Source organism: Hoplias malabaricus, chromosome 9 (genome assembly GCF_029633855.1).
Source record: "Hoplias malabaricus isolate fHopMal1 chromosome 9, fHopMal1.hap1, whole genome shotgun sequence".
Lineage (NCBI taxonomy): Eukaryota > Metazoa > Chordata > Actinopteri > Characiformes > Erythrinidae > Hoplias > Hoplias malabaricus.
Window position 1 is genome coordinate 26,016,179 of NC_089808.1, and position 22,636 is coordinate 26,038,814.

The following is a 22,636-nucleotide window of genomic DNA, read 5'->3' on the forward strand; positions in this document are numbered from 1 at the left end:
TGATGGTGTGTGTGTATTGTGATTGTGCGTGTGTTGTGATGATGTGTGTGTTGTGATTGTGTTTGTGTGTGTGTGTATTGTGATTGTGTGTGTGTGTGTGTGTGTGTGTCTGTGTGTGTGTGTGTGTGTGTGTATGTGTCTGTGTGTGTGTGTGTGTGTGTGTGTGTATGTGTGTGTTTGTGTTTTCCTGAGAGAACCTGGTCACACGGGGGCTGTCCCCCTGTCCACAGTGTGTTTCTGGGCTGAGCCCTTCGCAGAGGTCAGTCCCAGGGGACAGACACTGGAGTTGAACCCCGAGCGAGTTCCTGACGTCAGTAAGTGATGAATATTTCAGGATCTGGGCTGAGGTCAGATATAAAGCCCAGTGTCCAGTCCCCTGTCCTCACAGGAACCGTGACCAGCCCTCGCCGCAATCAGCACCATGACCAGCCCTCGCCTCATCCTCATCACCATCACCTTCTCTCTGTCCGTTATTCTGTCCATCCGCGGAGACGTGCCGGACCCTCGCTCCGTCCACACCGCCCTGAAAAGCCAGCAGGAGAAAGACCTGGTGAGTTCAACACTGATTATAACATTAATGATATTAACTTTCTCATATCGCTCTCATCTGCCACAGGGGGGCGCTGCAGGAGACGTGTTGGCACCACTGTAGTTTAATATTGACACCAGAGCCCTTTGCTGATGTTTGTGTGTTCTGTTTAAACTTCGTTGAAAGCTTCACAAAACTCCCTCGGGGCTGTAAAAGTTGGGGACAGTAAAGTGTGGGAAGAGCATTTTCCATAAATAGTCATATCACACTTTATTATGGCGTATGCTTTAGTTTAAATATGAACAGACACCAGCAGCAGGACGGTGTATGAGTTTAATTTTATTGTGCGTGCGTGTGTGTGTGTCTTGTCTCTCTCTCTCTCCCTCTCTCACTCTCTGTGTGTGTGTGTGTGTGTGTGTGTGTGTGTTAGATAGAGGCGCTGCAGGCCGTCCTGGAGAAGCTAAAGAATAAACAGTTGCCGAGCTCCACTAAGAAGCTGGGACAGCTGCCCTCAGTAAATCACACACACACACGATGTTAAATGCAGTTGATAATAATCTTGGTCCTAGTGCACAGTGCTGTGGTGGACAGTGGACACAGTGGGGGACAGTGCTGTGGTGGACAGTGGAGACAGTGATTGACTGGACTCTCCAGTGTTGGTGAAGGGAACATGCACCCCCTTCTCCAAACTACACTCAGACACCAGCCATGTGTCCCCCACTGTCCACTGTCCTCACTTTCTGTGAGGGGCTTTTAGAGGAGGACATATGGTCCCATTCACCTCCATTCACTGTACTGACACTCTCTCTCTCTCTCTCTCTCTCTCAGTGTGATGCGGGGGAGCGATGTGCTGCCCGTAAGGGGGCGAGGGTGGGTAAACTCTGTGGCTGCCCCCTGGGGACGACCTGCGACTTCTTCATCATGAAGTGTCTCTGAGTGAGTGTGTGTGTGAGTGTGTACGGTGATAGAGATGGTGTGTGTGTGTGTGTGTGTGTGTGGTACATTATGTTTTATTATGTATATTTCAATATTTAAAAATAAAGCCTAAATACAATGAGATAAAATTGTTTATTTTGATTTACTTCTTACCATTAACCTCTGATGAGTTAATGAGAACACAGTTCCACTGTTCCATACACCACTCCATCGCTCCAGAGAACACAGGTCCACTGCTCTACAGAGAGAGAGATAGAGAGAGAGAGAGAGAGAGAGAGAGAGCTGTTGTTTGATTGGTCGGCGGATAGAAGAGAACACAGGTCCACTGCTCTAGAGAGAGAGAGAGAGAGAAAAGAGAGAGAGAGAGAGAGAGAGAGCTGGTTTTTGATTGGTCGGCAGATACTCATGCTGTTGCTGCATGACGTCATTGTGCCCGATGTGTCCGCGATGGCGTCCGGTCTGCTCCTCATCATCAGCAACACGAGCCAGAGCCAGAGCCAGAGCCGGAGAGCAGGCGGGAGTCAAAGCCTCAGCCGCAGCGCTGAGGCGCGGACAGAGACCCACTGCGTCCTGCAGGAACTGCACAGAGGTACAGCCCCGTAACTACCCGCTCCACCTTAAATACTGCAGCTCTCACTGGGCACTCACTTTCCTGTTTCTCTTCCCCCTTAAATACTGCACCTCTTATTGCGCACTCACACTCCTGTTTCCCTTCCACCTTAAATACTGCAGCTCTCATTGCGCACTCACGCGCCTGTTTCCCTTCCACCTTAAATACTGCAGTAACTCCTCATTCATTTTTCTCCTTTACTCTCTCGTTCTCTCTCTCTCTCCATCTCTCTCTCTTAAGTTCTTACTCTAATTGTTCCGTTCCACCTTAAACGCTGCGGCAGCTCCTCTCTGATCTCAAAGGTAAATGCTGAAATGTAAATGGCGCTTAAAGTTATTGGATGCTCTTAGGATGGTTGTCATGGCGACCCAAGCAGCGCAGGGCCACTCTGACCACGCCTACTTCTGCTCAATAAAGTAGAGCTGAATTAACAACAAATATTCGTCTATAACATTTAGAAAGGGCAGCTCCAACCACACACACGAAATTTCCCCGAATCCTCTCGGTGTAAACACGGTGAAGGAGTTGGAGCGGTACACAGTGAAGGTGAATGAAACCAGACGTCCTTTGCTTAAAAGCAGTGGGGAGTGGGTGGAAGGATGACAACATGTGCCTGGCGCCCACCCCACCAGACACGCCCCTGGTCCTTGTATCTGATTGGCTATAACTCCTCCCTCCCTGTATTTGATTGGCAATAACTCCTCCCTCCCTGTCGCTGATTGGCAATAACTCCTGCCTCCCGGTCTCTGATTGGCTTTAACTTCACCCTCCCTGTTTCTGATTGGCTATAACTCCACCCTCCATGTCTCTGATTGGCTTTAATTCCTCACTCCCTGTCTTTGATTGGATATAACACCTCCCTCCTTGTCTTTGATTGGATATAACACCTCCCTTCTTGTCTTTGATTGGATATAACACCTCCCTCCTTGTCTTTGATTGGATATAACACCTCCCTCCTTGTCTTTGATTGGATATAACACCTCCCTCCTTGTCTTTGATTGGATATAACTCCTCCCTCCCTGTCTCTGATTGGTTATAACTCCACCCTCCCTCTTTCTGATTGGATATAACTCCTCCCTCCCTGTCTCTGATTGACTGTGAATGTTTTGTTTTTGTCAGGAATCCGATCGTGGGATGTGGATCTGACGGAGTGTGATCTGGACGAACAGCTGAAGCACTTCATCTCCCACCACAGCTCTCACTCTCCCACGGACCTTAAGGGTGAGGGACTGTGTGATCTTCACTCTTTTCACACCCACTCTTCACCCGTTCTTCACTAAGCCGTAATGTAAAGACAGATACAGATAACTCCACGGGTCAGTAGTATCATCTGATGTATCGTTTGCTGGGGTATCGGCAGAGCCCTGGCCTCAGTGAAAGGCTCCTGTAGAAAATGAAGGCAGCTTTTGTTCTCGTTGTGACATTTTTCACATTGGAATTTTGTGGGGAACAGAGGAGCAATGTTCAGAGCGCTCTGACACAGAGGAGGAGGGGAACACTGTAAGAGTGTGTGTGTGTGTATGGTGGTAGAGATGGTGTGTGTGTGTGTATGGTGGTAGAGATGGTGTGTGTGTGTGTATGGTGGTAGAGATGGTGTGTGTGTGTGTGTATGGTGGTAGAGATGGTGTGTGTGTGTATGGTGGTAGAGATGGTGTGTGTGTGTATGGTGGTAGAGATGGTGTGTGTGTGTATGGTGGTAGAGATGGTGTGTGTGTGTATGGTGGTAGAGATGGTGTGTGTGTGTATGGTGGTAGAGATGGTGTGTGTGTGTATGGTGGTAGAGATGGTGTGTGTGTGTATGGTGGTAGAGATGGTGTGTGTGTGTATGGTGGTAGAGATGGTGTGTGTGTGTATGGTGGTAGAGATGGTGTGTGTGTGTATGGTGGTAGAGATGGGGTGTGTGTGTATGGTGGTAGAGATGGGGTGTGAGTGTGTAGGTGGGATCTTTGTGGCTCCTGTTGAACAGGAAGTTTGGGCGGTGAAAGGCTGAAACAGAGGAAATGACCTCACAGCAGAAACAAAGGGAGCTGAGTTTAGTGAGAGTTCTCACTCCACACCCTCACCATTAAAGCAACACTATGTAATATTCTTACATTACAATTCTAGCTTCAAAATCCCTGTGCTGCTCTTCTGAGCTGTAACAGGAAGAACAGAGCTGCTACTCCAGGCTCAGCACTGCAGATACTGCACTATGTAACTTCTGGAGGAAGGTAGGAAACTGCTCCCTCTTCACATTTAAGGCCAGTTCTGTAAAAGTTAATTACACTCTGTAACTGTAGAGGAGCCAAGGAGCAAAAAAAAACTAAACCTTACCTAGTGTTACTTTAAACACCACAGGGTTAACATTACATTAATGTTATAGTGATTTATGATCAGTGCGTTTAACCCATTCATGGCAGTGAACACACACACACACACACACACTGATCTGGAGTCAGATGCTGCTGATGTGCCACAAGGTTTTAACAAAGTTATGATACTGTTACAGAGAGAGTAGGGTACAGTTACGATTAAGGTCACTGACTGGACACCACAATGTTACAGTTCACTTTCAGTTAAAGATCAGACTGAAGAACATTAGCGTAACCTTTCAGTTATATACAGATATGATAAAGTCTGTATTTCTCTGTCTCTCACTCTCTGTCTGTCTCTTACTCTCCTGTCTGGCTCTCTCTGTCTAACTCTGTCTGTCTCTCCTATCTGTCTCTCTCTCTCTCTCTCTCTCCTCTCTCTCTTTGGGTCTCTGCTGTCTGTCTCTCTATCTATCCTGTCTGTCTGCCTCTCTGCAGGACAGAAGACATTACAGTGCAGTTCGAGTGTGCTCAGCTGTAAAGTGGTGATTAACCCTTCAGAGGATGGTCTTTACTCTGAGGTCAGTTTTGTTCTGATTCTGTTTTGATTGAAATGTGCAGCACCTGAAACTATGGATACTGGAAGCCTGTGCTAGCATCCTGTTATCAGTGTGTGAAGAGTGGGAGAAGAGGGTTGCATTGACAATCCAACACAATGGGCAGCACTTTTAACATGTTTTATAAGTGGTCAGAAACTTGTAAATGAATGAAAGAATAAAGTTACGTTAAAAGCACACCATTGTTTTTCTTGTGAAATTCCCAATAAGTTTGTAGGTGACACATGACCTTCCTCGAGTGGTGCCCCCTCCAGGGTGTATTCTCGCCTTGCGCCCAATGATTCCAGGTAGGCTCTGGACCCACTGCGACCCTGAATTGGATAAGCGGTTACAGATAATGAATGAATGAATGAACATGACCTTCCTCCCATTGAAAAAACAAAAGTTGGATCTAAAATGGCCAAATTCAAAATGGCCGCCATGGTCACCGCCCATCTTGAAAAGTTTTCCCTCTCCCATATAGTAATGTGCCACAAACAGGAAGTTAATATCACCAACCATTCCCATTTTATTAAGGTGTATCCATATAAATGGCCCACCCTGTAGTAATTTTTTTATAAAAGAATGCTCCAGGCTTCGATTTGAAATAATTTATTCTCTGAGCCCTGATGCAGTGTGTGTTTCTCTGGAAAAGAAAAACACGAAAACACCACAAACCAAAACAAACCATTTGTAAGAGAGTCTTTTGTACGCGAGTCGATCATTTGGTGATTATCTGCTGGTGTGTACTTTACAGATACGAGGTTTGATATTGGGCTCCTGTCGAAACAAGCTGCTGGTTCTGACAGGACAGTGGTTGGAGGACAGCGGGGACATTGTTCTCCAAACAGGACACTTCAGTCCACACCACTTCTCTCAGATCTTCGAGGACCAGGAGGTCTGTGCTTCAGTGTATTAAACTGTATTGTAAAATCCATGAAAAATATATTCCCACTTAGCCAACGATGAACAGATGTATGTCTACACTCATCCTATTGAGCTTTGTTATTAATCTCTAACAGATCCAGTCGGTACTGGGAGCTGCAAGTGCTTTTGGGAAACCGAGTCTGACCCTGAGCTGCCCGAAAACCAGTAAATGGAAGAATTCCGTTCTTGGGAAACACAACATTCAAGACCTGATTGATGTTAAGGTGAACTCTCTAATGGTTCTCCCTCAAATGGAAGGTCTTCAGGAGTTTACAGACCTTCTCTCTCAGTCCCTCCTGCCCTTGTCTCCATTCGAGCTCCTGGAGCCGCCAAGCACTGTGGGATTTCTCAAGCTCTGCCGTCCATGCTGCTACATCTTTCCTGGAGGCAGAGGGGACTGTGCCTTTTTTGCTGTTAATGGGTTCAATGTTTTGGTCAACGGAGGTGCTGATGCGCGCTCCTGCTTCTGGAAACTGGTGAGACACCTGGACAGAGTTGACTCGGTTCTGCTCACTCATGCTGGGACGGATAACCTTCCCGGGGTTAACAGTCTGTTAGAAAGGAAGGTTGCTGAGCTGGAGGACGATGATTCCTCTGACACTGCAAAGAAGGAGAAGTGGGTGAACAATCTTATCTCTCCAGAGCTCGGTGTGGTTTTCTTCAATGCCCCAAACAGACTGAAGAAATCTCAAACTGATCCGAATGTGCTCCGCAGCAGCGACCAGGCGGCCCTCGCTCTCCGCCATCTGGAGAAGCTACAGATATCACCAGAACCACTGCTTCGCAACTCAGCTGGCTCCACAGAGCCGGTTATTCTGTTCCAGAAGATGGGAGTTGGGCGTCTAGAGCTGTACGTCCTCAACCCGACAAAACGCAGTAAAGAGTTTGAGGCTTTCATGAGCAGCTGGCCTGAGAACAGCCCTAGCCACAAAGCCTCAGAGATTCCTCTAAGCTCCCTGGTCTCCATCTGTGCTTTGCTTGTGTGGCATCCAGCCTGTCCCCATGAAAAGATAATCAGAGTCCTTTTCCCCGGTTCCACGCCTCAGGGGAAGATACTGGAGGGTTTGGAAAAGCTCAAGCACCTAGAGTTCCTGAAGAGACCTGTAGTTTGCTCCAAAGACATTGAGTCATCGAAGTCTGAGAAGAGCCCGAAACGTGCAGAAAGTCAAGACAGTCTCAAATCCAGCACCAAGGAATCCAGGACCAGTAACACAAGCAATGCCCCAAAGGAGAGATCAGCCCGCGGTTATCTAGAACCAAAGGACAAGACCAAAGCTCCCAATGGAATGGACTCAACAGGTGAAGAAAAACTGAAATCCGTGGAGAAGAGTGTCAAACAAAAACCCTCCAAACCTGTAGCAAGGAAGGAGTCTTTCAAGGAAAATAAGAAAGATGAAAGAGGAAGTGCATTTTCGACAAAGAAACAAGAAAACGGACAAAGGAAAATGTTTGGCAAAAAAGATCCCGTAAACAAACCAAAGATTGAACTGAAGAATGAACAGAAGAAAGAGGAGAAGACAGAGGAGAAGAAGACCAGTTCACCTGGAAAAGATTTAAAGAAGTCATCCTCAGCATCTGCATCTCACTCCTCAGAGCAAAATAAACCTGTGAAGAAAAGTGAAAGCAAGGCAGCGGAGGACAAAGTAAAAAACAACAAATCTAACAAGGAGCAACAGAACCAGAAACTGTCAGGAGATGCGGAGGACCCTAGTCGCTCTCGAATCTCTTCTCCTGAAGACATGACCTCAGAGTTTCTGGAAATGGAGCGAGAGCAGATGCTTGATGTGTCCAGGAGTAAAAACTCTGATCTCCCCTCTAAGGGAGAGGTTCTGAGGAATGACGGCAAGGGTCCAGAGAAGTCTGGAGAGGCTTTATCTAACCCAGGCAAGGCCTGTGGAACTTCTGCCCACATTCTGAAGAATACAAAGAGTGAGCGCAGTGTGAATTTGGATCTCACTCCAACAGAGTACACTTTACTCGATGGCGCTTTCAAAGACAATCAGTCCAGATGTGTTCAGGAGGAAGTCTGCATCAGTCCAGATGAAAAGACCTTGGAGCTGAGTTCCCCCAGATCTGGTCCAAACAGTGCTGGCCACACGCCATATCACCTATCACCCGAGGAGACCTGGGCATCGAGAGACCACAGCAGTCTCGGAGTGAAGATGTGTCTGGGTTCTGATAGTCAGCAGGTCGGATCCTGTAAGTCGTCAGAGTCTGGATGTCCCAGGAGTCACCACGAGAGCAACTCCACCTCCTCCAAAGAGAAACACTCCAGCTTCCTGTCCCTCAGCTCTTTTAAGGACATCATTCCTGACATATCTCCCTCTGTGACCACCACTCACTCAATGCCAGCGGAGGTCAGCTCACCCCAGTCCACTGAGGTGGACGAGTCTTTGTCAATGTCCTTCGAGCAAGTTCTTCCCACGGTCAGCGAGTCCACCAATGAGGACGAGACTTCCTACTCTAACGGACACTATGTAGATTCTGATTTCAAAGTAGGCATGTCCCTGCCTTTGAAAATGTCCCAATCCAAGAGAGTTATGAGCGAATCCTTGGAAGGACGTCCTCCCGGACCTCAGGGCCTCGTGTTTGATGCTGGTGCTCATGATGTTGACCTGTGCCTGGTGTCTCCCTGTGAGTTCAAGCATTTCAAAACCACTGAGAACCAACAATATCTGCTTTCTCCAGGACTTACCACCACCAGCAGCCCTCAGGACCTTTCGGATGACAGTGACCATTCTCAGGACGTGGCAAAACCTTCACTTCAGGTATTCCCGAGCAGCAAGGCTACTCCCCAAGCCCAGGAAACTCTGACTTCCACCAGTGAATTTTTACACAATGCTTCTGATCCCGGAGTAGAAGAATACCCCTCCATCACTGCAGATGGTGGTTTGGATTCTGATGAAGAAGTTGGTGTACGCTTCTCCTCTCAGAACGGTTCTGACATCCACAGGACCCATAATTCTCCAGCTCTGGATCCTCTGCCATTTCCAGTGAAGGACTTACCGCCCCTTCCTCCCCAGCCTGGGGCCTGCATGCCTGACCCTGGGAGAAATATCAGAGCCAGTTTAACAAAGAGCAAGAAGACAACTGGAGTCACAACTAAAACAAAGCCTGGGACTCAGAGTGGATTAGCTGGAAGTGTGAGGTCACTCATTGTTGATAGCTCTGCGTCTCACTCGGGTCAGTCTGCTCCGAAAAGGCTGACCTCAGCAGGTAGGAACTGTTCTGGACACACATGCGCAAAGACAAATGTCACAATCTTGAGGAGAGAAACTTCTTGCTGATTTGTCTTTTAATATTTATTTAATATTTCTTAAAATCCTCAGAAAAACTCTCTGTGGTGGTGCCCTCAAAGGAACACTTTCTGTACCTTTAGTTGGGAACATAATCATAAAAATATTCTATAATTGTTTCATCTCCAGGACTTTTGTGTTCTTTTATTCTCCAAAGTTGTATAATGAACGATTACAGAGATCCCCCTCTCCTTCTGGAGAGAAGAATGTAATGAACCTTTAGGGAACACAACTGGACTTTAACACCACTGCTGTACATTTAATTGCAGTTGTTCTTTTGGAAGGAAAAGTCTCCACATTGCGTCCTTTCTTTCGATGAATCCGCAGGTATCAAGAGCGGTGCCTTTGTGTATTTGGACCTGGCGTATCTCCCATCTGGACCTGCGGCTTCTACGATTGACCTCGAGTTTTTCTGCCGCTTAAGATCGTCCTGTTACATTATCAGCGGAGACGACAGCGTTAAAGAGACCATGATGAGGCCTATACTGGATGCTTTACTGGACGGGAAATCCTCATGGCCAGAGCCTGTGCCGGTCAGTGAATACTTCTTCAATTAAAACTCTGCTCTTACTGTGTTTAGTGGTAATATTTGTGTCTGAGATGTTCTGTGTCGTTGGCTGTCCTCTAGGTGACGCTAATCCCCACGTTTGAGTCTGCGATGATGCATGAGTGGTACCAGCAGACCCAGGACAAACAGCGGCAGCTGGGTGTGACGGTTCTGGGTAGTAACAGCACGGTGGCCATGCAAGAGGAAACCTTCCCTGCCTGTAAAGTGGAGTTCTGAGAGAAGCTGTGACCCAGGACGGTTTAAACACAGCTTTAACCTTCTCCTCTCAGCACTAACCCTCGCCTTTAACCTGCACCAGATGATCATCTGAGCAACAACACCAGAACACAACTTCCCCAAACAACAACAGCGTTGAGTTTCGGTCCAAAATAGGAAATGTGTTAGCTCCCTCAGACCTGAGTGGGGCGCTGTGGGCAGTGGAGTGGAGGACTGGAGCAGAGCCTGACCTGGAGGAAGTGGAAGTAATGAATGCTTGTCTCTGTTTAATACCCATCCTTTAAAACATTACTGAATCTCAGAGTAATGAGGCTTAGAATTATCTCACTGTCCACGGGCTGCCATTGCTAGGGTTGTGTGGAGCCATTAAAAGGCCATAGGATGGTGCTGAACCATTAGAGCACTATGTAGGAAAGGGCGGAGCCATTAAAAGACTATAGGATGGGGCGGAGCCATTCAAGGACAATGTAGGATGGGGAAGAGCCTTAAGTAGACATTGTAGGAAGGGGTGGAGCCATCTGAGCAAACTGTGTTAAGAACTTGGACAATCAGAGAGAGTATCTTTAGGAAGGTGAGACAGTAGGTAAGGGAGGAGCTAAAGAAATATGTAGAAAGGGGAGGAGACTCAAAAGATGGTGTAATAATGGGAGGAGCCAAAAGAAATGGGAGTAGTTTTAGAGTTAAGTAGAGGAAGGATGTAGTGGGAAGCTGAAAAAGGCGGAGGTGTACAAAAGGGAGAAGCCATAGAATGTAGAACGGGGAGGAGCCATTGGAGGAATATATGGGATTGGGAAAAGCCTCATAAAATATAGAAAATTTAGCCACCTATAGGGACAAATCTGTAGTGAGGGGAGGAGCTAACAGAGGGAGATGTAGAAAGGGGAGGGGCCAAGTATCAGAACGGTGTTGGTCTGAAGTTCGCTGCATGGTTTTTGCTGAGATTTTTTCTGTTTGAATGCTTTGATGATTTACAGAAAAAAAGAAAGTAATTTGGCACAAAAGTGTATTTAAGTTTAATAGAAATGGAAAGTTATAAATATTTTTTATGTTAAAAGCGAGTGCCGCATGTCAGAGTTTATTATATTTACTGTGTGAGTCCATGATGCAGAGTGACCCCGCAAACCCCGGTCTGAACTCAGTGTTAAAGAACGTCCCGCACTGTCAAAAACCCTTTTCTCCTCCGCTTTTTACTGAAAACGGTTTATTCTTTCTTTAATCATTTCATCTTTTCTTCTCCATGTTTATGCTAAAATAACAAATAAAAATAAAAACACAGAAAAAAACACTGAAGAGTAAAGGTGAAGGAAGGGTTCTTTGCGGTGATGCCATAGAACTGGGTTCTTTCAGTCCAGATCTTGATCCAGTTCTGGATTTTTTTTAATCTCCAGAAAATAAGAGACTGTCACAAAAAAGCAGCTAAAATTACCATTTGACATTACTTCACATTTACAAAACTCACTCACTCGCATGCTTTCATTCACACTCATTTATTCATTCCCATAGAATCCATCACTCCCTAATTCACTGACACAGTGAGTTAGGGCCTACTACACAATGGGGTGCTATTGTGCTTCACTTAAAAACTAAGTCCCTGTTCTCAATAGCCCCTCCCACTTGACATTGCCAAGCCCCAGAAAGAACTTATGATCCCCACATGTTTAAAACAGGTTTACTACAGAGTCTCTGAAACATACAGGCCACCAGGGGGCAGTGTAATATTTCACTGTGTGTTGGAGAATCAGTGTGATAACTGACGGTTGCTTTAAAAGTCTTTTAGGAGCAAATGTTTCCCCTGAACTCACCAGATGCCCTTTACTTTTCAGAGTGAAATTTACAGACTGGAATTTGAGTGAATCCGTTCTTTGCTTTGCTTTGTGTGAGATTTAAGGTGGAATGCTGTAAATGCTGTTATCTCTGTGCTGATTGTTTGGTTTTGTGAAATTTGTGCAGTCAACTCAACACTACACACACACCGAAGCTTTAGTGAGAAGAACTAGGTGCAAAAGTATGAACTATAACTCTGTTTATGACATGAATTTGTTAATCATTAATATTTATTACAATATTAAACATTAACCTGTCCTTGAGCATTTTGTGCTGATTTGTGTTCCCATCTGAATATTGTTTTACTGTTACTACTCTGTGTAACTTAATTTGTTCAAGCATGGTTTTTAAGTTTATACATTTTATTAGACATGCAAATTACCTTTATTTTGAAAAATATATTTTAAATAGTGTAATGTGAAACGGCTCTGGATGTGTCTCTGATTGTGTTAATATTAAGATCCGTTCCGCTGTCGCCGCCTGGTGGATATTTCAATAATAGCCCCCTGTTTGAAGGTGAGGTAAAAGTTTTCTTATTGGAAGTTTTATTTCTGCGTTAAATGGGGCTACAGTTACACATTTAATGTGGAACAAAAATTCCAAAAAGAACCTGACATTGGCTTTCAAATGTTTTTTTTTCAAATATGTCTTTCCCTTACGGTCGAAATATGGTTGAATTTGGATGTTTTTTAGACGTCTGATTGTCCGATACAAATCACTTGTCCCAACAATCCCACCTCAAAATACAGAACACTTCCCGTATCTGTTCCGCTGGACTTTAACGTGGTTAAATTTAGGGCAACTTTAAAAGTGTACCCCAGTGGCCCCCCACTTCTAACTGTCTGTGATATGAAGCTGAATTCAGCGGTTCGGGCGTTTTTTGTTCGAAATTCCAGATTAAATGTTGCGTCTCTATTTAAGGTGGCCCCACACTTGTTCACCTACTGGCCACATTTGTGGATCGGGTGAAAGTTTCAAAATCCAACGAGTGGAGATGATAAACAAATGCACTTTTGTGACTTGATCCACAAACGCAGATTCAACAATTTACAAATAAATTTTAAATTCGATACTTCGACTTTACAAATATATGCAACGTAAATTTAAACAAATGTATTTATTTTCGCATAAAATTATGATGTATCGATGAAAACCAAAAACACGCATTTATCAATGTAACTGTATTTGTACAAATTGCAGACCGTGAGACACAGACTGGGATGTATTCATCTGTGAACAGTGAAACTTTTTTGTGACTTGTGTTTAATTTGTGGATTAACATTTACGCATTTGTCAAATATTTTGAGACTAATCTCTCTCCATAAAGGGAGAGGCTGGAAACCGAAAGCAGAAGATCAGTTTCGATTCTGACTCTTCAGCAGTTCAACATCGTCAGGTAGAACAGCTCTATTAACTCGTTTTTACTTGTAACTATTATTAAATGTATTAAATGAGGGATTATATTTCTGTGTGTTATTGTTAAAGTCTCTGCAGACAGAGTTTAAATTTAGAGGTTTGGATACAGTCCACCTGAGGGTGTGGAAAACGGTTTATTCATCATCTATATATCTCTCTACTCAGGGGAAGAATACACTAAAGTATACTTAATTTTTATAATTCCACTCATTATTAATGCACTATACAGGTGCTATTCTCTTTATACTACCCAGCTAGCAAGGTAGATCTGGACCGATTCTGGCTCAGGCTCGGCACTGTCGGCTGGCTGCCGTCTTGGCGTGAATGCGGCACCCTGTATATGGCCCAATTGCGGCTGCACGTTGGCACTGTCGGCTGGCGAGGCGATTGCCATTGCAGTTAGCACACTACACTGATCAGAGCATTTTATTAAATACTGCGTATTAATCTTATGTGGCCCACAACAAAAAATAAAAGAAAATACTGGTAACTGTCTGTAAAACGATGTAAAAAATGTTAAATAAATAGAATCATAGAATCATTGTTTTAACTTGTTAAATGCCATAGAGTTTTAGGTAAGCTCTATTAATGTTGTAATATTTTGGAATATTGATGTAATGACTGGGACACGAACGACAGAAATGATTATGATAAATAGGGTTAATAAGGAGACAGTGCCGTGCTGAAAGGAGGAAACTGTTATTTAAGTTTTTGAAGACAGCAGCTTTAAAATGAATGAACTCTGAATGAGAAAACGGAAGGTGACAGAAGCGAACCGCTGTAAAAACACAGAAAAAGAAGACGATGAAAATTCGCGCTCTTTTCTGTGACTGCGGCGCGCGAGCAGCTCTCACAGGCCTCAGGGAACAGCTTCATCCCGTAAGTATTTCAATTTAACCTTATATTTTCGGATACATAAGTATTTTGGTATTGCCCAAATGTACTTAACATCATTAATGTTATGTACGTTATTCTATAAACTGCTATACGTTACATACGTAATATTGAACCGTTTTTTTTTTCAAATGACAAACTTTAGCTAACTATCTCTAGCTAGCTCTTTTTTTTTCTCTGACATAGAAAACATTTAAATGACATAACAATCGCTCATACATGAGTTATTTTAATTTGAGTAATTGTGGTTTGATGGCATATTTTTCAAGACGATGTGAGCATTTTTGTGGTTTTTGTTTCACACAGAACCGCATACCTCAGTATAAGAAGTAAAATAAGAAATAAAACTGTTGAAACACATTAAGGTACTATCTAGCTAAGTAGGTTAAAATACATTCTCAATCTCAGTGTTGGTTTTTGGTGTAATGTAATGTTTTAAATATATTATTCCACATAAACTAATACTTTTGTTAGGGAGTAGCAGTGATTTTCGGCTAGTGATTAATGGATTGAAGGAGGTTATATTGAAAACGATAGAAGCCTATTTACTGACAGAGAAAAAAATAAACAAAAGCATGTGAAGTAGTTTATTTTTGGAGCTGTGAAGTTAGTTATATTTTTCAAAATTATCTATGAACATGAACTAATTCATTTTCTTTATGTAATTATGTAAATATGGGCTGCAGTAAGAAAACTAGTGGGGCAGTGAAAAATGCAGGTGGGCAGGGAGAAAAGCAGATAGGATGTTAATCCAAGTTATTTAGATGATCTTCGGGGCGGCACGGTGGTGCAGCAGGTAGTGTCGCAGTCACACAGCTCCAGGGGCCTGGAGGTTGTGGATTCGATTCTCACTCTGGGTGACTGTCTGTGAGGAGTTGGTGTGTTCTCCCCGTTCTCCCCTAAAAACACACGTTGGTAGGTGGATTGGCGACTCAAAAGTGTCTGTAGGGATGTGTGTGTGTCTGTGTTGCCCTGTGAAGGACTGGCGCCCCCTCCAGGGTGCATTCCCTTGCGCCCAATGATTCCAGGTAGGCTCTGGACCCACCGCGGTTACAGACAATGAATGAATGAATGAATCTTCAGCATCAGTTGATGCATTATCGTAACCGTTTGTACTATAACCTGATAATCTTTTACGTTTGAAGTTCTGTAGTTAATGAATTTTGCATGCATAAGCAGTTTAGATTTTCATTAAATATTTTTAAAGGAAATATATTGAACATGTACATAATCTCTATATGTTTAATTATAGAGCTGGAATTCAACAAGGAGTACAACTGAGGTGAGTACGCTTGAGCATTCTTTCACTACACTGCACATCCTGAAGATCCCTGTTGTCCAGGCTGCCAGAGATAAGGATATGGCTGATATTTCCATCATTGTTGAGGGCAGTGAGGTATTGACAAAGTGTGACAACACAGCAGAGACTTGCAAACTGTTGATCGAACAGATGTGTGCCATGAACAAGTGTCAAATGTGTACTTCCACACATTTGAGGAAACTCAAACTGTTTTAAAGTACCTTTCTGGCGAATTATTTTTGTATTTTAAGTGATTTGTTATATGGCCTTAGCATAGTATATATTTAAAGAAAGGTCTGGATTTAAATGGCAGTTCTTAGGGTGTAAAACCAATTGTTTTTTGAAAACAGTATTTGAAAGTTAATTGGATTTAGGAAATCATGACACTGCCAATTTCAAATTTCAATGCCAGTTACAAATATATTTTGTATTTATTGATTTTTATGTATTGTTTGTATACATTGCAATTGCTGTATGTTTACATTGTTTCAAGGTTTTATGAAAAGCACACTTTCTATTACCCTCAATTGTACATATTTGTACAATTAATTAGGGAACATGATTATATTATAATTGTAGATATTAAAATGTGTTGATTTCATACACCATTTCATCTCCAGGACTTTTACTACATTTTTTTGTTTTATGACATTACTATAATGAAATATTACAAACATATGTCTCCCTCTGGAGAAGAGAATGCAATGTACCTTTAAGGAACACAACTGGACTTTTAAACACTTGTACCTTTAGTGACCAATAATGTATAATTTTTCTTCAATTAACATTTGAACAATTTTTTTCTGAGAGTGTAAGTTATTTAATAAAGCAGTAATTTCACCATGAACCTGATTGTACCCTTTTCTGAGGAAAGGGAGGGTGGTGGGGTTGATGTGTGTGTGTGTGTGTGTGTGTTGTGGGGGGCGGTGTATAGAAATAAAATATTACAACCGATAACGAGCCAAATCTGGGTCGAGTCTGGCACTTATGGCGTGTTTTTGACTCAAACTCGGCAGTAGTCCGGTTATCGCAATTTAGTCATTTGAGCCGCGCCTCAGCCACAACACTCGGCCGAGTCTGGGCCGAGAGTTTCCCAGGCTTGGGCCAGAACTATCAGCCCACTCTACGGCTCCGCGTGCTGGCATCAGGCCGAGTGTTTTTGTTCCGGCCTGCGTCATTCGGCCCGAGTGTGGGCCGATACAATTTTACTAGCTGGGTATGTACTATAAATTATGTATTGACAACTAGGACTATTAAAAATCTGCTTAAATAAAATTAATTTTACTAGCTGTAATAATTTGAGACACCATTAATGTGCACTACAATATCCTTAAATACATCTTTTTCCACTAACTTTTCAAAAATATACTTTGTTTCAACTTTGAGTTGTTTTCAATCCACCTTTTAGATCAGTTTTAATATTCTTATACAATACAGAAAATGTATTCATATTTTAATCAAAACATCTAGATAATACATTATATATATACTCTAAATATATGTAGTATAGTAAATCTAAACTAAATATGCTTAAGTCTACTTCTGTGTTCTTTTTCATCTTTGTATGAGTCTGTGTGAATACTCAAATGGGTTCTCTGGTTTGTGAAGTGACTCTTATGAGTTATAAGTTACGGAGGATGTGCTGCAGATAAATAAACTGTTAACTATCAAACATTTTTCTTCAAGTAATCTATGATGGTTTTAACATGCCATATATTACTATTGTTCATTGCCTAGGCCTACAATGAAGTGTATTAAACTGAGAATTAATAACAACAGAATGAACATAAGCAAAAATTCTGTCAACTTTAAACTCAGAAACTCAATAACAATGTTGATTTCTGTTAAAGAGAATCTTTCCAATTTATGGCATTGTTACGTAAACAAGCCAAGAACCAAAATGCATTTTAGGTCAATATTGTTTGGTAAGCTCAAGTATTTGTGTTTAATAAAAAGAAAACAAGGGCGGCACGGTGGTGCAGCAGGTAGTGTTGCAGTCACACAGCTCCAAGGGCCTGGAGGTTGTGGGTTCGATTCCCGCTCCGGGTGACTGTCTGTGAGGAGTTGGTGTGTTGTCCGCGTGGGTTTCCTCCGGTTTCCTCCCACAGTCCAAAAACACACGTTGCGTGGTGGATTGGCGACTCAAAAGTGTCCGTAGGTGTGTGTGTGTCTGTGTTGCCCTGTGAAGGACTGGCGTCCCCTCCAGGGTGTGTTCCCGCCTTGCGTCCGATGATTCCAGCTGGGCTCTGGACCCCCTGCGACCCTGAATTGGATAAGCGGTTTCAGATAATGGATGGATGGAAAAAGAAAACAAACGTGAATATGAACTCAGAAGAATGGTGTGCATGCCTGGAGTTCTTGGAGAAAGAATCTCTGATTTTAAAAGTTCGACAAGCCTTTGTGCTCAAGTGGAAATAGCGAGGAGCAGGGATGTCACCCTGACAACCACTAATCAGACATCCTCTTGGGGAAAATATACCTAGAATACAATACTTTCAAAAGCTTAGATTTTATTACTAAATGTCAATGCAATTCTCTTGTCTTCTGAATCTATAAAAAAAGCTGTTTGTGCACTTCAAATCTTTTATAGTTTAGTAACTTGGTGGGGGGTTCTTCTCATTAGACGTCCTCAGGCGTGTTGTAGATACGCCTAGACCAGACGTCCTGCTGGTGTTTGCCCTATGAACTCACAGAGTGGTTTTCAGTAGAGAAACGATCACAGAAACGACACTAACAGAGTTTTACGGAACAGAGTCCACCTGTGTGAGCTCATCAGCTACGTCTGGCCAAAGTGGAATTCTCATGTTTTTCACAGAGAGATGTTTTGTTTGTTTCAGGTCAGGATGAGTGTGGTGACGTCCAGATTGTCCCGGCAGCAGGAGAACAAGATCTGTTCAATGCTTGGCTGTAGCAGACTCAGCTTGCTGTACAAAGCCAGTGTCCACAGCTACTCCGCTAATGCCTTCCACCAAAAGTGTGATCAGCAGGGTCCCACCATGACTGTGGCCTACAATAACTCTGGCTTTATCTTCGGGGGGTACACCAGCAAGGACTACACACAGTCAAATCAGAACGTCTCTGACGAGAAAACCTTTTTGTTCAGCTTTAATGAGCGAGAGATGAAGAGAGAGCCTCTCCGAGTCAGTGCAGAAGGACAGTACTCGCTTCAGCATGTAGCAGCTTCAGGTCCAAACTTCCTGTCTCTGGTTTTTCTCTATAATAACACTGCTGCCATTTACGCTAATCCAGGGACTTACAAATTTGATCCAGTGGAGCTGTACGGGAATAACCTGCAGCTGAGCGAGTGTGAGGTGTACAGAGTGGAGGGTGAGATTCAAACATTTTTCTCTCAAACATGTTACACATTCCTGAGCGGAAGGTCCGTACATGATTGATTTGTCATTATTGATTGATTAGTGTTTGAGTGTTTATTTTATTTTTTTGCAGGTAGCGGATCATTGATGGAAAAGCCGTGGCGAAATATTGTGTGGAGTGCAGAGTAAGAGAAATTCCAGCCTGCCTTACATTCACACTTTATAAACACATATTAAATAGTTATAATTAAAAAATGACCAAAAAACTTCCATCCATTTCCAGAGTGGGCATAATACCCATGTAAGGAGTTCAGAGTCAAGGCTGTATTTGTCTGAGACAGAAACTAATGTAGTCATTGTAGTTTTTTGAAAGTGAGAGGTAAAACATTTCAAAATACACATCCATGGTATTGAACAATGGCCTCAATTAAGTTTCATGCAACATTTCATGTCACCTGCCTCATAAAGGACACAAGGATTTTCCTCAGAACCTGAAAATGTAGAGCAGGTTTGAACAACTCCATTCCTGGGGGGCCTTTATCTAGCAAAGTTTGGTGAGCGCTCTGCTAAATCACACCCCTTAAACCTGGCAATTAACAGTCAAGTTGATTCAGGTGTGTGTGAGCAAAGGAATCACTCAACTTTGCTGGCTACTTCCAGACACCAACTTCCAGAGAGGCATCAGTTTCCAACATTTAATTATAAATATTATTATTATTATTATTATTATTATTATTATTGGGGCGCATGGTGGCACAGCAGGGAGTGTCGCAATCACACAGCTCCATGGACCTAGGCCTGGGGGTTCGAGTCCCGCTTCGGGTGACTGTCTGTGAGGAGTTTGCTGTCTGTGTGTTCTCAGTGTCTGTTTGGGTTTCCTCCGGGTGCTCCGGTTTCCTCCCACAGTATGTGGATTGGCAACTCAAATGTGTCCATAGGTGTGAGTGAATGTGTGTGATGCACTGGCGTCCCCTCCAGGGTGTGTTCCTGCCTTGTGCCCAGTGATTCCGGGTAGGCTCCGGACCCATCGCCACCCTGAACTGGATAAGGGTTACAGACAATGAATGAATATTGCTATTATTACTGTTCACAATTAAGATTTCTGAATCAATTTAGATTGAGTGGGAATCGTGTGTGTGTGTGTGTGTGTGTGTCTGTGTGTGTCTGTGTGTGTCTGTGTGTGTCTGTGTGTGTCTGTGTGTGTGTGTGTGTGTGTGTGTGTGTGTAGGAGAAGGAAGAGTCTGATGGACCAGATTTCTGGCTGGAAGCACAGAGTGAGTTCTGTGAAACAGGCTCGGGTTCTGCTGGTCGGTCCGATCGGAGCTGGAAAGTCCAGTTTCTTCAACTCCATTAACTCAGTGTTTAAGGGCTATGTTTCCACTCAGGCTAATACCGGCTGTGCAGGCACCAGTTTGACTACACAGGTAGTACACACCTGTCCTTACATCCACACACTCAAGAGCCAGCACCATCCTGAAATCACATATCATCAGTTTCCTCATTCTTATGGTGCTTTTCCACTGCATGGCCTCTACTCTTGACTCTACTGAACTCTAAAGTACTCAATTCTACTCGTCTCATCTCATGACGGCAGCTCGTAAAATTACACCATGGTCTTTTGTTTCAAACGCTCTTTGGATCAGTGGCTGAAGAAAGAATTCAGCGAGAGCTGGATGCTGTAACAAAGAAGGAACAAACTCTACTGATCTGTCTGAACAGATGATGGAGCTGTGTTCAGTCCCAAACAATGGGGTTTTGTGGCATCACAGACATTTCAGGGGGACGGATTTATAGTATAAAACCAGCAAAGCAAAGTAGGTTCCATATAGTGGAAAAGTGCCATTAGTCTCTGTCCAAAAGTGTGATTTAGTGGTGTGACCAAATCACAATACACCTCTACAACAACACACCCTCACATCATGCATACACACACACACACACACACACCATCACACCACACAGGACAGAGGGAGAGAAAGTGAGTATGAACAGATAATGTGCCTTCAGTAGAAGTAAAGTCCACATCAGTGTTTGACTGAGGCTGATGCTCGTGAGTAAAGGGAACTTGTAACTGCTGTTTTTTTATTTAGTTCCGTTTGTACTCGGTGAAGTCTGGTCAAGGTGGGACACTGCCCCTTGGTCTGTGTGACACTATGGGACTGGAGGAAGGGTTTAACTCTGGACTGGACCTCGATGACTTCACCAGCATTCTCAAAGGACACGTCAGGGACAAGTATCAGGTACAGAAACCTAGAACTGGAGCATACACAGCTACAGGGGTCATTCATTCCTACAAAGGGAAAAGGAACCCGTGCTGTATAGATCCAGTTTTAGAAAACTAGGTTTTCCGTCCTAAATAAGTACCATTCAACATAAACCCAGTGGTTCTCATGGTACGGCATAGAGAGAACACTTGCAGAAATACTTTCTGTAAGTGTAGGATGGTCTATGAACACAAGGAGATTCTTGTTTTGTGAAAGACTTGAGTTTTTTTTTTTTTTTACATTTTATCATCTGTTTATTATAAAAGCATTTTCTTTTTGTCCTTCCCCTTAGTTTAACCCTTCAATGCCTCTACAGCCAGAATCTCCCTTCTTCTGTAAAGATCCAACTCTGAAGGACAAGGTCCACACTGTGGTGTTTGTGATCGACTGCTGCAAAGTCAGACTTCTCTCCAACAAATTCATTGAGAAGCTGGCTGCTTTCCGCAGAAAAGCAAACCAACAGGGTAAGAGCTATGTATTAGCCTTCAGTTCCCCACCCGAGTCTCAGTTCCTCACACAGGTTCTTCTTCTCACTCCCAGGGAGGTCCTCCATCTGAATCTGGGTTCTTTGTAGAGGTTCTTCTTTTGTTTTGAGGCTTGGTTCCTCTTGGTGGTGGTTCTTCTTTTTGTTTTGAGGAAGGTTTATGACACCATACTCCAAATAAATGAATGTGTTCCATTTCAGGACTAACAGTTTGTGTAATTCTTGCTGGTTCTTCTGATGTTCTGCAGGAGTTCCTCAGCTAGTTCTGCTGACTAAGGTGGACGAGGCCTGTCCCTCTGTGGCTGCTGATCTGAAGACTGTATACCAAAGTTATTACATCCAAAAAATGGTGAGATTCATCAAATGAATATGGGCCTCACTCTCTGAGTGAATCTGCTCTGTTTAACAGCGCTTACTTGGTATCAGACCTGAACATTTAGAAAAGTAACTTTTGGAGAAAGTAATAGTGTTTTGCTTTTAATATGACGTAATGTAAGTAATAATTCTGGACAGTTTATATTTGTTCTTCTATATTTTGAAGAGGATATAGGTTTTCTGGCATTCTCAATTTCTGTAACAAAACTGAGATAAAACATTTTGTTGAACAGTAATCATGTTGTTGCAGATGCAGGAGATGGGTGTAAATCTGGGAGTTTCTCTTTCGGCTGTGATTCCAGTGAAGAACTACAGTCAGGAGCTGGAGCTGGATCCCGAGACAGACGTCCTGCTGCTGAACGCCGTTCTTCAGATCTTCAGAACCACTGATGGCTTTTTCGATGACCTTCATGAGGAGGAGGACTAGACCCTGGCCCCAAAGCATTTGAGATGCTGTTTTTTTTTTGTCAGATATAGTACCTATGTATATATCTGATATATATCTGAGTACTATATATTCACCTTTCCAGGTGAATAGAGCTGATGCTGTCAGAGACCTGAGGATTTATTATTTAGTGATTTGTGAATTCATAAAATCCAAACTTTATTTTATTAGTTTATAAGTTCATCAGTTTTCTCATCCTGGAACTCCACTTTCCTGCTTCTAAACTTTGGTGTGATATGTATATCCTTTAAACGTAACATTATGTGAGGGTTCTTTTCTTACAGAACAGTTTTGAAATGTTTTCAAAAGTTTGTGATGTTTTAAGACAAAAAAAAGTTTATAAATAAAAGA

General features: G+C 43.2%; 3 protein-coding genes across 5 annotated transcripts; all 3 read left to right on the forward strand.

The window, feature by feature from the left end:
* The first annotated feature begins 297 nt into the window (after positions 1-297).
* LOC136707746 (cocaine- and amphetamine-regulated transcript protein-like) lies at positions 298-1,465 on the forward strand. The gene is made up of 3 exons (XM_066681987.1): positions 298-550; positions 960-1,043; positions 1,358-1,465. The coding sequence occupies exons 1-3, from the start codon at positions 422-424 to the stop codon at positions 1,463-1,465; spliced, it is 321 nt and encodes a 106-aa protein (XP_066538084.1). The 5' UTR covers positions 298-421.
* Positions 1,466-1,880: 415 nt separating this feature from the next.
* Positions 1,881-12,095, forward strand: map1sb (microtubule-associated protein 1Sb). The gene is made up of 7 exons (XM_066681457.1): positions 1,881-2,054; positions 3,195-3,296; positions 4,865-4,947; positions 5,720-5,860; positions 5,985-9,105; positions 9,513-9,718; positions 9,814-12,095. Exons 1-7 carry the CDS (start codon positions 1,913-1,915, stop codon positions 9,967-9,969), a joined length of 3,951 nt encoding a protein of 1,316 aa, XP_066537554.1. The 5' UTR covers positions 1,881-1,912; the 3' UTR covers positions 9,970-12,095.
* A 188-nt stretch (positions 12,096-12,283) lies between these two features.
* ifi44c2 (interferon induced protein 44c2) lies at positions 12,284-22,631 on the forward strand. Of its 3 annotated transcripts, none has more exons than XM_066680477.1 (9): positions 12,284-12,309; positions 13,121-13,189; positions 18,241-18,730; positions 18,851-18,902; positions 19,946-20,141; positions 20,808-20,957; positions 21,274-21,445; positions 21,714-21,814; positions 22,091-22,631. In XM_066680477.1, the coding sequence occupies exons 3-9, from the start codon at positions 18,247-18,249 to the stop codon at positions 22,265-22,267; spliced, it is 1,332 nt and encodes a 443-aa protein (XP_066536574.1). In that variant the 5' UTR covers positions 12,284-12,309; positions 13,121-13,189; positions 18,241-18,246; the 3' UTR covers positions 22,268-22,631. The 3 variants fall into 3 exon arrangements, with proteins under 3 accessions (XP_066536574.1, XP_066536575.1, XP_066536573.1); XM_066680476.1 differs by lacking the exons at positions 12,284-12,309; positions 13,121-13,189 and adding exons at positions 14,031-14,088; positions 15,356-15,385; XM_066680478.1 differs by having other exon boundaries at positions 12,300-13,189.
* Positions 22,632-22,636: the final 5 nt, after the last annotated feature.

Coding starts and splice junctions, on each gene's coding strand:
- LOC136707746 (XM_066681987.1), top strand. CDS start 422: ATGACCAGCCCTCGCCTCATCCTCATCACCATCACCTTCTCTCTGTCC. Junction 551..959: donor GCCAGCAGGAGAAAGACCTG/GTGAGTTCAACA, acceptor TGTGTGTGTTAG/ATAGAGGCGCTGCAGGCCGT. Junction 1,044..1,357: donor AGCTGGGACAGCTGCCCTCA/GTAAATCACACA, acceptor TCTCTCTCTCAG/TGTGATGCGGGGGAGCGATG.
- map1sb (XM_066681457.1), top strand. CDS start 1,913: ATGGCGTCCGGTCTGCTCCTCATCATCAGCAACACGAGCCAGAGCCAG. Junction 5,861..5,984: donor AGATCTTCGAGGACCAGGAG/GTCTGTGCTTCA, acceptor AATCTCTAACAG/ATCCAGTCGGTACTGGGAGC. Junction 9,719..9,813: donor CATGGCCAGAGCCTGTGCCG/GTCAGTGAATAC, acceptor GCTGTCCTCTAG/GTGACGCTAATCCCCACGTT.
- ifi44c2 (XM_066680477.1), top strand. CDS start 18,247: ATGAGTGTGGTGACGTCCAGATTGTCCCGGCAGCAGGAGAACAAGATC. Junction 20,142..20,807: donor GCACCAGTTTGACTACACAG/GTAGTACACACC, acceptor TTTTTTATTTAG/TTCCGTTTGTACTCGGTGAA. Junction 20,958..21,273: donor ACGTCAGGGACAAGTATCAG/GTACAGAAACCT, acceptor CCTTCCCCTTAG/TTTAACCCTTCAATGCCTCT.